The 17,344-nt window shown below is 34.1% G+C and overlaps 1 protein-coding gene across 1 annotated transcript; it reads left to right on the forward strand.

Annotated features, from left to right (window-relative positions):
* The first annotated feature begins 15,728 nt into the window (after positions 1-15,728).
* LOC141716791 (thaumatin-like protein) lies at positions 15,729-16,857 on the forward strand. The gene is made up of 2 exons (XM_074518969.1): positions 15,729-15,832; positions 15,962-16,857. Exons 1-2 carry the CDS (start codon positions 15,769-15,771, stop codon positions 16,678-16,680), a joined length of 783 nt encoding a protein of 260 aa, XP_074375070.1. The 5' UTR covers positions 15,729-15,768; the 3' UTR covers positions 16,681-16,857.
* The last annotated feature ends 487 nt before the right edge of the window (positions 16,858-17,344 follow it).

Below are 17,344 nucleotides of genomic sequence, written 5' to 3' on the forward strand. Positions count from 1 at the left end.
TGGGCCTTCAAGTCAAGCAGAGTGAAGAAGGAACTTTTATTTGTCAATCTAAGTACACCAGAAACTTGCTGAAGAAATTTGGAATGCAAGACTGTTCAAGTGCATCCACTCCCATGGCCACTGCAACAAAACTGGATAAGGATACTGGTAATTCAGTAGATATTACTGATTACAGAGGTATGATTGGCTCACTTCTCTATCTAACTGCTAGTAGACCAGATATCATGTTTGCTACCTGTCTTTGTGCAAGATTTCAAGCAGATCCAAGAGAACCTCACTTAACAGCTGTAAAAAGAATCTTTAAGTATCTTAAAGGAACAGCTGATCTAGGATTATGGTATCCTAGAGAATCAGATTTTAAATTAATAGGTTACTCAGATGCAGATTTTGCAGGTTGCAAAATTGACAGGAAAAGCACAAGTGGTAGCTGCCAATTTCTTGGAGGCAGGTTGGTTTCTTGGTATAGCAAGAAACAAAAGTCAATTTCCACATCAACTGCAGAAGCAGAGTATATTGCTGCAGGAAGCTGCTGTGCACAGATTCTCTGGATGAAGAATCAGTTACTAGATTATGGGTTAACGTATTTCAAAATCCCTATTTACTGTGATAATCAAAGTGCTATTGCTATGACAGGTAATCCAGTTCAACACTCTATGACAAAGCACATCAGCATCAGGTACCATTTCATCAGGGAACATGTGGATGAAGGTACAGTGGAATTGCATTTTGTTCCCACAGATCAACAAGTAGCAGATATCTTCACAAAACCACTGTGTGAAGCTACCTTTTCAAAATTGGTAAATGAACTTGGAATGATTTCAGGTTCTTTCTCTAAATCTGCTTAAACTTGTTCTATGTTATCAGACTTTATGATCAGTATTTACAGAATTAATCTCTTTGTATATTCTGTGCATTAATTGATAAATGTCTTTAAGTACTGACTGTTGTCTGATATATGTTTCTAAACTCTGATAAGTGATATGTCTGTTTCAGTAACTATTCAATCCTATGAGGATAACTGTGCTAGATACTGACCTACTAGTCTTCAATAAACAAATGATCCCATGAAAGAAGTAATTATTTCTGTGGAAATCTTATGACACAAGCAAATTCTGATAACTGAGCTTAGTTAAGTTTACTTTGTATATCTTATTACTAAGTCCCAAATTAGAATAATGCTACTCATCTGTTTAAGTTCTGATTCTAGTAAAACTGCTGAATGTACTAAGTGCTGATAAACCTCACTTATCAAAAGAAAAAGAAAAGAATAAAAAAATAATATCAGGTACTCCTTTGAGATCTAGAGTAAAAATGTGAATGGGACGACCCAAGTGCATTGCTGGTATTAAGTAAATATGCATTAGAAAAGCAAAATATTTTTCTTGGTGACTGTTCACACTCTATGATTACTGGAGAAATACTCTGATAATAGCATAAATTCTAATAAACAGTCGTGACTCACTTACACTGAGAAGCCTCTGTAAAATAGAATTTCAAAAGATGCATAAAATTAGCACAAAAACAGTAGAGGTGGACTCATGCATGAACTCATTTATCAGTAGGTTTCAGGATAATGACAGTTCTTTAGCAAAATTTTAATTATGACTTATTTCTAAGATGTACTGAAGTAGATCAGACTTTACTCTTTGTCTGTTATTTAGCTTAATGCACACACACATCACTCCATATGAATGATGAAATTTATGTGGTGGTCTATGTTATTTTAGATAAACAGTCATTGTGTCACTTTTGCACAAATTCTGAGGACAAGTTCTAGTTACACGTTCTGATGATTAAGTTCTGATGTTCATAACTAAGAACTTGTATGAGTAATTACTAAGATAGATATTCCTTGTTCGAGTTAAGACATTATGTTCTGATGACTGTTAAGTTCTGGTATAGGTCTAAGTTCTGATTTTTCAGTCTAACCCTTTACTTGACTTATCTGTGAGTAAAATTTGGTAACAGTCTCAGATTAATTTCGAAATGTTGAAGTGGAAGATTAATAGTCTATGGTTAAAACATAATGGCACTCGTCCTTGAACAGTTCACTCTTGTTATATGTGCCCATTCCTTTTCCAATGACTGTTATTCTTTTTCAAGGTCTAGGGAGACGAGGTAGAATTAATTCTACCTGTCTGCATTCAATATCTTTGTGTCTCTTGGCATTCTCTTGCCTATATATGCAACCACTTCACATCAGTCTTTTCATCACATTCTTCTCACACACTTATCCTCCTTCTTCTGTCAAAAACACAATGGTTCGATACAACATGTTTTTGAACACACAAACCTTCACAATGGAGCTCAGTTGTGCCGAGTGGCAGCAGGAGTGGCATATAACAGCCATTCCTGAGGAGATCTGGGACTCTGTCCCACAGGAGGTGCTGGCTCACCTTCTATTCTTCGAGATGGATTATCATCGCCATCTGGAGCGCCTGGAGGAGGAAAGGCGGGAAGCTATCCGTCAGCAAGAGCGAATCATTCGACTCGCTATCTTGTTTGTCGAAGATAGGAAGAGGAGGATGACTTAATCTCGTCTTCTTCCTGTTCTTCTTCATCCTCAGCTTTGTCAGGCTTCTTAGCTAGGACTAAAGCTGTTGACGTTAGGATTAGAAGCTTAGGAAAAATCTTGTATTGATGTAATTTCTATTTCATATATGTATTGACTTGATATATTAATGAAAACTGTTTTTACTTCAAGATTTTGTCTCTGAGTTGTTAAATCCTGCTTGATATTCTGATGACCATTTAAATTTTGTCTTTATTTAAGTTCTGATTCTTTGTCAGCACTTATTCATCGAAATTATCTAGGTCATTTTTAACATGATTCATTTTCAGAATATTAATGTTGCAGTGAAAATCAATTCAATCAGTGCTAACGGTTTCAATTTTGAATTAAATCTGTGTCTCTTGATAACTGAAATGGTTTTTCCTTGAATCAAGGCAACTGGATAAGTAATCATTCCTGTTTTCTCGAGCCCAGTAACTATCCGTTATTACTGCATGTCTGACAGGTGTCCAACGGTAACATTTTTTTTCAGAGTATAAGAACAACAGAGAGAAGATTTCCTTAATCTTTTATTTTCTTTATACTTTATCTCTCTTCTTACTTTTACTCTCTTTCTCATTTTTTCTCACGTTGGTTTTTCATACAGACATTATCTCAAACACCTAACAGGCATACTTGAATTTCAATATTTTTTCACATGGCACCAAAGGATTTAATCATTGATGGAGCAAAGTTTGTTCCAAACAACTATGCTGCAATTCTTGATCATGCTGAAGCTCCATCTGAATTGCATTTTGTGCAAGATCTTCTTGCACATAGTGAGGTTGGGTACGCCTTAACTCAGCCTGAATTATACTCAAGTCAACAAGTTCTGCGGTTCTGGAGGACTGGAGTTTTTGATGATGGTGGTAAACGAGGAACTCCCAGTATTATCTTCCAAGTGGGTGATTCTTCCTATGTAGTCACTCCTGGTATAGTACGAAGAGCATTACATCTTCCAGAAGATTGTACTTTCTCTATACCAGAGGAATCAGAACTTCGGGGGTTAATGACTGATTTGGGATATGAAAAGAGTCTGACGAAACTTGGACAGTTGAAACGGGCTAATATCAGAAGAGAATGGAGTTTCTTCTTTGATTGCATCACCAAGGCTTTTGGCAACAAGTGTTCAAATTTTGATGCCATCCCAATTCTGAGTCAGCACATCGGGTATGCTATTATCCATCAAACTCATTTTGATTTTGCAACTGGAATAATTGGTTTTATTGGGGATAGGATGACAGAGGATCGAGATGTTGTTTATTTTGCTAGATTCTGTCAACTTATTTATACGTATTGTACTGCTGAACCCCAGTTAGTCAGCACTCAAACCCCACCTTTTAAGGTTGCAAAAAGGTACTTTAACGACCTGATAAATGCTGACACAAAGAAATCAATGGTGAGACAATTACAGATTCCTCAGTCTGTGAAACAGATTCTGGTAAATGCTGACCCGGCTACTTACAAATCTGTTTACTCAAATGTTCAACCAACTCACCATAACCAAAATCCATCAACCTCAGTCCCTACCTCTCATTCTACTCAACCTACCCTCAGAACTTATCTCAAATCCTATCTCTCCACTTCACAGAATGCTCAACCTTCTTCTTCAGCACCTACTGTGAAGCCTACATCCTCTAAGCCAAAGAGAACAAAGACTGTTCCTCAAACATCTCAAAAGAAGAGGAGGATTACTTTGAGAGATGAATCAGATTCTGAGGATCAGATTCCATCTTCAGAACCTATGATATATGAAGCTGAGAAGGCAACTTCTCAGAAGGATTCTGCAATTGGGGGTTCTAGGCTTCTCAAGAGGCTTCGACGTATGACGGTTCCTGCAACTCCCAAGGAATCCAAATCAACAAGAAAGTACAAGAAACAGAGGGCACAGAGGCCAGTTTCAGATGATGAGGAGGAAGCAGCTAAGGAAGGGGATCAGGAATCTCTGATCTCACAAGACAAGGAATTTGCTCCAGTCACTTCTTCTCCATCAACTCCATCTCAGGAACCTGTATCTGACAAGGCTAATTCACCTTCTATATCTCTTGTTGATCCAGGCACAAGTGCTGAAATTGATATTCAGAACTTGGTTGTGCCTGACATACTTTTCTTAGAAGCTCCAACAGCAAATAATCCTTCCACAACACCTGTTACTGATGCTGTTCAAACTCCTGAGTTATCACTAACACCTTCTCTGCATCAAGATGATGATCAGATTTTAGGTGAGCATCAGGATATGGCTGTTGATCAGAACTTAGTATCAGATCAGCAATTAGAGGATGTTGAAGCCTCCATTGCTACTCATACAGTTGTCTTATCAGAAGATACTGATTCTTTAAGTTCTGATGCTGCAAATGTTGGAGATACTGGTGAAGCTGCTACAACTGTAGATGCTGATGCAGCAGGTCCTTCAGGACATACTCCTCCACTGACTCTTCCTAAGTCTGAACTGCTAAAGGAGTTTGTTATCAGGGATACACCAGTACCTTGGAGTGAAACTCCTGCAGGTCAGGAGTGGACTAAGGAATGGAACTCAGTTTCATGTGTTCCAAATGCTTTACATCTTGCTGAGCACTTGACTAAAGCTAATGAAATGTTACATTCTGATGATTTTAAAATCCAGCTTAGAGTCACTGCATTGAGTACTAAACATCTACAAGGTCTTCATTCCAACACTCATGCAGAGCTACACAAGATTCAGGAGAACTTTATTAAACAGGAACAAGTTTGGAAACTTGATAAGAAAAAGTTCTTCCAACCTACCATTGACAGGGTTGCTTATATTGAGAAAACTCAAGAGAAGCAACAAGCTCAGATTGATCAAATTCTGACAAATCAAGCTTCTCAGCAATCGCAACTTACTGAAATCCAGACCTCAGTGGAACTACTTATCTCTCTTTTATTACCTGCTGATGCCAAAAAGGGGGAGAAGGTAATTAAGTCCAAATGCAAAACCAACAAGTCACTGCAAGGAAAGGATGATGGAAAAGATGACCAAGGAAACTCTGGAATGGGTAGTGGTCATAGTCAAGGTAGAAGGTTTACATCAAGACAAGCTAGTCACAGAACAAGTTCTGATACTGGGAAAAGAATAAGTTCTGCTGCTGGTGAAAGGATAAGTTCTGATGAACTTCTAGATCTTGATGAGGAAATGTCAAGACAGTTATTTCTTCAAGAAAATCCAGGGATGGACTTGGAAAGTTTAAAGGAAGAAGAAGCCAGACTTAAATCAGAGAAAGTCACATCTAAATCTGAAGCTTCTGGTAAAAAGTTACTTCCAAAACCTAAAGGCATTGTGATCAAAGAAAGGATACATACTGAAGAAACTTTGGCTAGATCACAACCACAGATAGATCCAAGATCCAAAGGTAAAGAAAAGGTTGGTGAACCTATCAAGCCTTATGTACCTCCTGAGGAAGAAGAAATTACTGATGGAAAAGATAATCTTGCTCTGACTTCAAGAAAAGTTCTTAAAACAACCTCTGACATGGCTCAAGTTGTTCAGAGTCAAGAAATTGTAAGTTCTGATATTCAGAAGAAGCAAGTAACCTCTGACAGTGCTCAAGTTAACTTGATATCAGAAAATAAATCTAAAACACTCCTACCAGGATTCACTAAAGCAAAACAGACTCAATCTTTGAAGACTACTTCAAGTGGTTTTGAAGCAAGAGTAGTTACTGGAAAGGAAGCTAGAGATAAAACTGGATTGGGAAGTGCTGATGAAAGAAGAGTACACAACACTACCGATGATCCAACTTCCTTGAGTGAACCAGGTATTGGAGCAACTCCTGAGAGATTGAATCAACTAGAATCTGTACAGATGGTTTACCATACTTACTTGAAAGAATACATCATGTTGTATTTCATGACAGATGGTAGGGTTTATCATATAAGACAAAATGCCATTCCGTTGAAGTATTTTGAAGAATTGGAGCATGTATTGTTCTTACTTCAAGTGGATGACAGAATAACAGAGACTGCTGCAAACTACTTAAAGGAACAGATTCAGAGACAGAAAAGACTTTATTCTGTTAAGTCTGACAGCAGATATGTTCCAAAGTACAGAAATCACAATGGTGATATTGTTGATATGAAGCCTAATACTGCACAGATCAGAACATATCTTGGTATTAAGGGGCTTGAATTCAATCTAGAGTCTAATAAAGCTTATGTCATAAGACTAGATCGGGAGTTGAGAAAAGCAAAGATTAATGATCTCAGAGCTGCAATATTTCAAACTGGTGAAGATACTGCAGAGCTTAAAGATGTCAAACGGAGAATGATTGATGAACTCAGATATGCTGAGAAATGTTTGTTGAAGAATTATCTCAGAACAACTCCTGACATCAGAGAGATCAGAAAATGATGAAGCCAAGTCGAAGATCTACAACTGCTTAAATTCTGATATTTATACAGATTGAAGTTGTTATCAGAAGTTGAATTGGTAAAAACTTTAAGGACTGTAAGTTGTAGTTATCTTGTCTATTTCTCATGCATTTGTACTTAATGTTTTTGACATCATCAAATATCTGTTAAACTTGTATATTTTGTTAATTTACAAGTTGGGGGAGATTGTTAGATATATTTGATAATGTCATGGCTAATATGTTTTATGTTTAGATTTCAGATCTTATTTGAACAGAACAAATCAGTACTTAACTGATCAGTACTTATACTGGAAGTCAGAACTTAAGGGATATCAGTACTTATGTTATCAGGAGATAGATATCAGAACTTAAGTGCTGAAGGACGATCAGATAAGGACAGTAGCTGATTAAAGTTAAGAAGATCAAGATAAACATAAGAAGAGATATGCATGAAGAAGGAATTCCGTGAAGAATGGAATACTTGGAATAGAAGATATCTGATTGATATATTTTAGGAAGCAGAATTATATTCCATATCAATTAGCGAATATCTTGTAACTGTGTAGTATATAAACACAGACATAGGGTTTACACTATAAGTGTTATCATTATCGAGAATATTATTATATATAACTCTAGCAGCTCTCGTGATATTTTGTTCATCACTGAGAGATAACAGTTCCAGATTGTAACAGAGTTTATTGTTTAAATAAAGTTTGTTTTCTGTTACATAAGTTCTTGAAGTTTGATTTGATTGTAATAAACACTGTATTCACCCCCTCTACAGTGAAAGTGTGACCTAACATATGTATATATATAAATATATATGAATTTATTTCTATAACATCCAAGCCCGCAACCGAATATATACCAGACCCAACAACCCACAAGAGGTCAGTCCAAAAAAGCTAGCAATTTGGTACATATTAGTTGTTGACTTATATCCACAAAGGTCCCAAATACTCCTATGCTTATCGATGTGGGATATTACAAATACCCTATCTTATAGGATCGACATCCTCGTCGATCTCATAAACACACACACGGAACCCAGGCAGTGCCTCTGCATTTCCAGCATGACAGAAGTCTGATACCATTTATAACATCCAAGCCCATAACTGAATGCATCCCGGACCCAACAACCCACCACAAGTCCGTCTGAAAAAGCTAGAGATTTGGTACACACTAGTTGTTCACACGTATCTATAAATGCCCCAAATACTTTTATTTTTATTGATGTGGGATGTTACAATTTCTTTTCATATAGTTCAAAGAAGTAATTAACACCACTTGAGAAAGGGGATATTGTATTAATCGGACTTGGCGATGATGTAAAATAAGAATCTATTTTGGAGGTCCACTACTTAGACACAAACTAATCTTTAGCCAGTACGATACATATGCATACTTCAAATATTTATAAAGTATTAACTTGTTCATAATTATTTATGTTATTTTGTTATAAATGTGATCGGAATTATTTTATGTGTTAAACATGTGATCGATGAGTCATATAACACTTAATGTCACTACATGTTTGCATTGTACTTATATAAATGAAAGTTCCTTATTTTATTAACTTTATGTGAATTTGAACTTATTTGTCCCATACGAATATAATACTTATAGTATTACTTGGGTATTTTATAATTTTTTTAATAATATGTACGAATGGTTAAAATGCACATGTATGCTTAATACATATATTTTTTTGGTTATCTATTTTAGTATTTGATCTGTATATTTATAATGAATCTAATTAATAGTATAAATGTGATATATGGTAAATGTTAATAAATTATTTGATGAAATATCATCGAAACAGTGTGACGAACATCATTGAGATTGATGACAAATAACAATTTTTTTGTAATAATAGACTTAAATTAATTCAAATGTATGTCCACTTATTTATAAAAATAAGAGAAAATAATTGATATACCCATTTTTGGGTATACTTTGACCTAATATACATGTTTTCAGTTGGTTGGCCCTAAATCTAATACGATAACTACAATAGCGTATTTATGCATACTCATACCCCCAACCTCATCACCATCTTCTTTTTTCGTCTTATATAGCCGTCACTAACGACTTCTCTCCAGGTGGTTCCTCGTCTATTCTCTTTCTTATCCATATTTACACTTATACTTGATAACTCACCATTACAAGTCATTTAATGAACTAAGTTAATACATATCTCAATTACCACCACTAATTCTCCATCTTCTTCAGTTAATGTTATTTTTTTACCATTTTCTTGTACTCATAGCTTTTGTTAGATAATTTGAAAACTCAAATGACAAATAAATACAAATTTATTGGAATGGAAGTGAGCTACGGTGACATATCCTATTTACATGGATACCCCATTCTGGAGTAAACAATCTTCATTTAAAGTATACGTTGTAACCTCTAATGTATATATGAAAATTATTTGGATTCTATTTAGCGTATGAATGTCATACCTTGTTGATGTTCGCGTATGAAAGTTGATTCGATATCTAGATTTGCGCAACACAAAGTTACGTTAACTGCTGTGACGTATTTACTTGATAGGACACTTGATTTGTCGTGTTTGCTCGCCATTATTGTCACATCTGTCCCGGATTCGGCAAGACTGTCTTTTCCTATTTTATTTATACGGGCCACCGCCCATTAAATAAGATGAATTTGTAATTAAGTTTCACACATGTAATTATTTCATATTATTATAATTATAATTACAATTATAATTATAATTATTATTTTATATCAAAAATATATTTAACTAAAATATTGTTATATATGCACATGTATATATACATGTATATTTGTATATGTATGTATTAATATATATGTATTATTATTTTTTCTAATTATGTATGTATTACTTATTAATATATGTATATCTTAATTGAGGGAATAAGTGTAAGAAAATGTTATATAAATATCAATTTTCAAGTATAAATAGATATTAATTTAGAGTAAATGTAAAAAAAAGTATTAATGTATCGGTATAAATGAATATATGTTAATGGTTAAAAGAATATTTAATGAAAGTATTAATGATTAAATTTTATTAATAATGAGTTAGATATAAATATAGCTATTAATTATGTAATAATGAATGAGCATTATTGGTTGAAAAAAATATTTCATGAATATTAATTAGAGTATTTATGATAAAATTTGCTCAACTGAACCCCTGTATTATATAAATAATAGATAAATAATAGATTTGCATGCAAACATGTCATAACTAACTCAATGATCTCACGTTTTGGTTGATTATTTAATCTTATTAAATAATAATATTCGATGCACACGTTGATTAATAAGCATTTAATAATCGTATAAATACCAATCATAATTCAATTATTTTGGATAGATTAATTAAAGTATATAAAAAATATACAAATCAAAAGACCATTATACATTAAAAATAAAAGTCATGTGCATATAAAAAATTAAACAAATCAAAAGACCACTATACATTAAAAATAATAGTCATGTGCTATAACTATGTTAAGAACAACAAGCATAGTAATATTGTGAATAAGGATCTGAAGATAGATTTTAGGAAATTTCCCTGAGTCAATAATCATCCGTGTGTATTATATTAGATATTAAAATATATATTTTCGTAATTTAAAAATAAAAATAAAGATGGCAAGTAAATATTCAGACGGATTTATTGCTTATTATATTTTTCTTATGATTTTAGAAAATATATCCTGAATCTCAGGATCTATATTCTCTATTTTTAAATTAAGTTTACCTCATCCACGTACATAACCACATTACCACATATAAAACAAATATATTAAGTAGTAATTCAATGAGCATACAAAAACATGTCAAGACTGTCAGACCTAGTTATTAAAATTCGTACGAGAAACAAAATGAAATGTACCTTTAATTTGACACGACTTTACAATTTTCATAATTTTCATTGCTCTCAAGGGTTTCTTATATAGGCATGCAAACTCTAATTTCAATTAACAATATTTCTAAAATATTCTAATTCAATTTTAATCCCTTTTTATTTACTATTCTTTTATTATTTTAAATCTAAAAATTACGAAATATTACACACTACTTTGTTGGTTAAGGTTTTTATGTTCTACATCAACATAGTCTCCCTCTGTCTATCAAAATTTTGAGAGTCGCAGTAAAGCCGTCCACGATCTTTTTTGTAACTGATTCTCCCATAATGAATTGAGTAACGAAAAAACGGATAAAACATGTTCTCATGCCAAGTGAGGCAATACGGAAGTATAAAAAAATAAGCGCTAGTTCTTAAGACGAAACATGAATCCGCAAGTACGAATCCGAAAGACGAAATATGTATCCGCAAGTACGAATCCGAAAAATTAACTATGTAATTTACAAGAAAGATGTAAAAACTCTCAAGGGTTTTTGATAAAAATAAGAAAATAATCCAATACATAATTATGATATTTATATAGGTAAGGATATAAAACCCTAAAGGAAAAGAACTAAAACCAAATCTGAATTAAAACTAAATTATTTGTTATTAAGAAGCGTATCATGTAATATTTAGCATGATCATGCACAATCTCCCATCTTCCAACACAAGCTACTTGTGGAAATTTTCAATTTGCCCCGATCATACCATCCAACGTCATGATCATGCCGTCCTTTTGTGCGTCCTTTCTTCGATCCATTGCATACTCATTATTCACGAGTTGTTGTCCTACATGAAAACATCAAAAAAATAACTCATTTATTTTATTTTTAAACAATTAATCTATTTGTGTAATTATTAGAATACCTCCATCTTCTTTCCCCACTTAATCCCCTTCCTCACTCACCTACTCACCTTGATCAGCAGACTTTCGGGTGAGCCGCCGTCCGAGATTTTCCGTCGGCCGCCTCCCCCTTTCTCTTCTTGCACAAATTCTAATTCTACGAAATATTTTTAAATGGAGTACTAATTCGAATACTGTTTTGCACAACATGTTACATCACATATAGTATTTCAATTTGTAGTTCATTTAAGGAAAATACACCGAAAAACCCTTCATTTGTATTATTGGTAAGACTATCCTTAATAAAATTTAAACGGTAAGGCTTATGTTCATTTTACTGATATATACTAAAATAAAAGTGGGAAAATGTCTTCATCAAAAAAGTAAAAACACGCAAATAAAGTTCAGTGAAGTAGTATTAGCATTCTTGTCAAACTAAAACCATGACACTGTTGTTGGGGTGATTGAACTCGTATTTCTTTTGGAGCAGGTTATGAGTTTTACTCATGATATATGTGTGTATAATTAATTATCAAAGAAATATCATAACACCGCGTAATTGTCTTAATTGTTGAGCTGCAATTTTTCTTCTTAAAGATTGAGAAGTTTATCAACCATTAAGAAATTAAAAGAAAGAAGCCAAACTATCTTAATCGTTAAGAAATATCAATTAAAAAAATTTAAGAGAGATTGAGATGAAAATAAATGACCCCTTAAAGCAAGTCTAAGAGCAACTCGAATAAATTAGCTATTTAATATCCTAAACCCAAATTCAAGGAATTTTGTATAAAATAGAGCTCCAACAACATCATATTACTTCCTTAAAAAGTTGTCATCCTCCACACATGCCTTAGTTATAAGGAACCACTAGTGATTCTTTATCTTACTTTTAATAATAAAAAAAAATCATTTCTCTCACCTTCTCCATTTCAAATGCATAACTAGAGTTTAAATATAATAATAAAATATTATTAGGATACTCTTATAAGGAATGTTGTTGAAGTTGAACTAAAATAAAATATTCTAAAACACTAGGATTCATATTTATAATAATATTTTTAAGGAATATATTAGGATTATATTGGAGTTGCTCTAAAGACTAATTATCCAAACTCTTAAGTAGAATTTTAAGAAACGAGGACAAAAATTATGCTCCAACAGTCTCTTGGTGATTCCTTAAATCACAAAAATCATCCATTCACTCTTTATTTTTAAGAACCAAGAGCATCTCCAACAAACTCTTAAGATCACTCTTAAATAGAATAAAAGTTATTAGCTCGTAGCAATTTAGTTTACATTCATCTCCAACAATACTCTTTATATCCACTCCTCATTCAATTTTATATTATTAAAATTAACTTGAAATCATTAAAGTACAAATAAAGTGGAAAGAGAGAGTATATCTTATAAAATTTACTATAAAATATTAGTTAAGTGCTAGTTGGAGGCTCTTATAAATGGGAAGAAAGAATGGACTATTAAGATTTTAAAGAGTCTCTTAGGAGTCGTCTCTTGGAGTTCAAATTTAAACACCACTCTTTATTTTTCAAACTTCAGAGGCTATATATTAAGAGCTAGTTGAATATACTCTAACATTATTTTAAATTTTTTAAGAATCCTCTAATCATGATTTTATAATATATTATTGGACTATCATTTCTTTCTCTCTTTTACATTATATTTTAATTAATTAAATATTCATTTAATAGTAGAATATTATATAAGAAACAAGTTTAAGTAGTATTGTTGAAGACAAACATATTTTCGCATGTCATAGTTAAGTTTTATTTTTATAATATACTAGTTTTACAACTCGTGCGATGTTTTCATTATATTTTTATATTAATAAAATTTATAATAATATTTTTTTTGCCACCGATAATAATATTTTTTGATCATTAGAATCTGAATCTTGGGTACTATATAATAAATTTTTGGATCATTAGAATCTGAATCTTGAGTACTATATAATAAATATTTGTTGTTGGTGAGTTTCGAACCTCGGAGATTTAATAGTATATAAATAATAATATAAATATTTTATGTTGATGGGGTTCGAACCTGAAAGGTTGTGTAGTGTATATACTTTTAGTATTTGAATCTATCACTTGATTAAAAAGATCTGACGATTATAAATGTGGATAATCAAAACAACCACATTCTCGTTATTATAGTATAGTATAGATTTAAGGATTTAGTTTGGACACCGTTTGACTTGCCTCGGTAAGTTGATGGCCGGAAGTTGGAATAGGCTTACGCCCCATTTAGGACTTTATTTAAATTAAGTTCTGGAACGCACACCCAGTATGCTTTGAAGGAAGTATTTATACCAAAGTTGTTTTGAGAAAATTTGGAGGACCTAAACTGCAAGGAACCAATTTTCTTGGACCTGACGTTAGTTGTAAACTTCGTAGTGTTTACAATACAATCTGCAGACATTAATTATAGCTGGGTTCTAAAAGATTTACAGTACAATCTATATTTTTTGTGACAACCCATGAATTACGAAATCTGCCAGAACAGCAGATCTAACAATAAGGGAGTTTGACTGGACGAATCTAACTTATGAAGAGACAACTGGCGGAAGTTGAAAATTTTCAATTCTCAAGAAAGTAAATTTGAGGGCTCAAACTAACAACTCTCCTGATCGAAACTCAAGATCATTAGATCTTGTACAATGCCCCGTAGAGGTGGCCAAACGAACGGTTTGGCTCGGCACGATCGAGATTCGGCTCGCCAAAAATTCGTTTAACTCGCCTCGTCATGTGCCGGTTCATTATTCGGCACAAATCGTCTATCAAGATGAGCCGAACACGAACTCGAAATTGTAAAACCGGAACCGGCCCGTCTAATGGCCTGCGGATAAACAAATGAGAAATTGTTCGGCTCGGCCTGCGAGTTGACGAATTATTCGGCACGGCCCGCGCGTTAGTGGCACGCGCTTCAAATCTATTAATCTATTTTGGAGTTGTTCTTCAAATCAAATGTAACAAAGTAAGTATAGTGTGCTTGTCTTGGTTTTATCAATTCAAAGTAGAAGATAATGTGTGGAAATTTCCTCTGTTCACACATACAATTTATATTAATCTGTGTGTATGTGTCATGTGTGTACTGTGTCTGTTTAGCTGTAGCCTGTAGCTAATAATATAATTTATATTGTTTAGCTGTAGCCTGTAGCTAATAATATAATTTATATTATTACAACTTACTTCTGTCAAATGTCATTTGTCAATCAACTAAATAATCAAGTTGCATCCCATTAAAAAAAAATTACAGTGTTCAGTGTAATTCGGCTCGCCAAACTCAGCAGCCCGGCTCGTCGTCTCCCCTCATCCGCCTACAACTCGTGTAAACCGTTAAATTCGTCTAACTCGTGTGAATCGCGAGCCGTCCACGAACTGTCGTCTGTCGAACTGGCCCGAACCCGGCACGGCTCGTCCTATCATACGGGCTGTTCACGAGTTCATAGCTAAACGAACCGGCTCGCCGAAAATTCGGCACGACACGCACGGCACGATCGTGTGGCCACCTCTAATGCCTTGCATACAAGATTAAAAGCATTGGCGCAATCCGACTCGACAGCCAACATTAACACGAGAAATGTTTAGTTCCTTAAGTAGCGTTAATTGTTCTTGGACTGCAATTTAACGCAACTTGTCCAACTACAGCTGAATGTACGCAAAAAGACTTAATTTATGGCATGTCATTATATGATCATGTTGCCTATCCTCTTAAGTGAGCTACAATACTGTTTTTCAATACACCTCCAGTTATATAACTGAATAGATTTTACAATATAATTTTCCTTTCTGTTGGTGTTGCCTTATGTTAAAGCAAAGAACTCTTAATTCCACTACTGCAGGCTGCAGCTTAGACGAACTTCCAACTTCCACCTACAATGTATTCTTTTAACTGAAGATAATGAATCAGAGGAAGCCACATTATGTTACAGTTGGCTCTTTCCTTTCCTGCAAAGACTGTCTGTTACATATCTTAAAGTACAATCGAAGTTCATAATCTCAATTAAAAATATTATTCCACCTATATATAGTAACATCATGAACCTAATCTTCTTTCTCAGCAACAACCAACAGTTATGAAGTTGACAAAATCATCCTACACTCTCTCCCTTTTCCTTATATCGCATTTTCTCACTACCGGTATGTATATTTCATAATTTTTTTTAATTTTTTTTAATTTTTGTGTGCGTCTGTGGGCTTATCACAGCCTATTAATTTGCATAATGTTTTTTCCATATTATCTAAGTGACTAAGCGCATATGTATGCAGGACATGAGGTAGCTCAAGCATGCACATTTACTATAAGCAATAGATGTCCTTTTCCCATATGGCCTGCAACAGCTGCAAACCAAGGCCATCCAGTTATAGCAAAAGGCGGCTTCTATCTTTCACCGGGCCAACTTAAGAAAATTCAAGTCCCCGGAGACTGGACAGGGCGCATATGGGCAAGAACTGGCTGCAACTTCGCTAGCAACTGGAAAATAGGTTGTCAAACAGGCGATTGCGATGGGAAGCTAGAGTGCAAGGGAAGCACAGGCCTCCCACCAGCTACACTTGTGCAAATTGCACTTCAAGTAGACAAATCAAAACCAAGTTTTTACGATGTAAGTGTAGTTGATGGTTACAATATTCCTGTTTCTGTTATGACGAAGCCTTATTCGTCTAATTGTCGAATTGGAGGGTGCGTTAAAAACATGAACAAGATTTGCCCAGAAGAGCTTCAAGTGTTGAACGATGAGAAGGAAGTTGTGGCGTGCAAAAGTGCTTGTTTAGCTTACAATCTTGACAAGTTTTGCTGTAGAAACGAGTATGGGAGTCCAGAGAAGTGCAGGCCAAGCGTGTATTCACATATCTTTAAAGAAGCTTGTCCTTGGTATTATAGCTATGCGTATGATACACCTGCACCGTTGGTGAGTTGTGAATCAGATGAGTTTGTAATGACTTTTTGTCCATCTAAATGGGCTGCTGGGAATGTTACTGCTGAGTGAACATGCCTTGTCTGGCTACTGAGTGTTGGGAGGAAGCTGACTTGAGTAATATGAATCCTGCTACATAATAATGTAACTAATTAAAATTGCATGTAATTTGAGTTATGTCCTCAAAAATTATTTAATATTTAGTTGATTACCGTTTAGCTTATCTTAATAAAAAGTTACACTTCTTAATCTCGACCCTAGTAACTGTATCCCTCCATATTATTGGGAGAAAATCTCCTCTGTCACTAAACTTCGAAATGTATTTCCGTCAAATTGCTGACACATATGAGAGAAAGCTCAGTCCCTGGTGATACAAATTGCCTATGTTTATGTATTTGCTAAACCAGTATTCACGTTGACTGTTGTAAAATTTCATAGGTACTCAATCTGCAGAATGTCAATGGGTATGGAGTTCCTAAAACAGAACAACACACTAGTCACCAATATATTCAACCCCTGTGATCTAAATTCTAACTCTGATGTCAAGTAATCATCACCAAATAAGAATTCAAGAAATAAAGTAAGCAGCATATAAGTGTGGCTAAAGTTTATATAAATTAGCAAAACATTGGCCTTGGTTTAAAAATAACAAATTAGTGGCCACAAATTACTCCCGATTTTTAAAATACTGGCGTACGTCAAGAGCCATTAACCTTGCACCATTAACTAAATGAAA

Source organism: Apium graveolens, chromosome 4, assembly GCF_009905375.1.
Source record: "Apium graveolens cultivar Ventura chromosome 4, ASM990537v1, whole genome shotgun sequence".
Classification (NCBI taxonomy): Eukaryota; Viridiplantae; Streptophyta; class Magnoliopsida; order Apiales; family Apiaceae; genus Apium; species Apium graveolens.

Coding starts and splice junctions, on each gene's coding strand:
- LOC141716791 (XM_074518969.1), top strand. CDS start 15,769: ATGAAGTTGACAAAATCATCCTACACTCTCTCCCTTTTCCTTATATCG. Junction 15,833..15,961: donor ATCGCATTTTCTCACTACCG/GTATGTATATTT, acceptor ATATGTATGCAG/GACATGAGGTAGCTCAAGCA.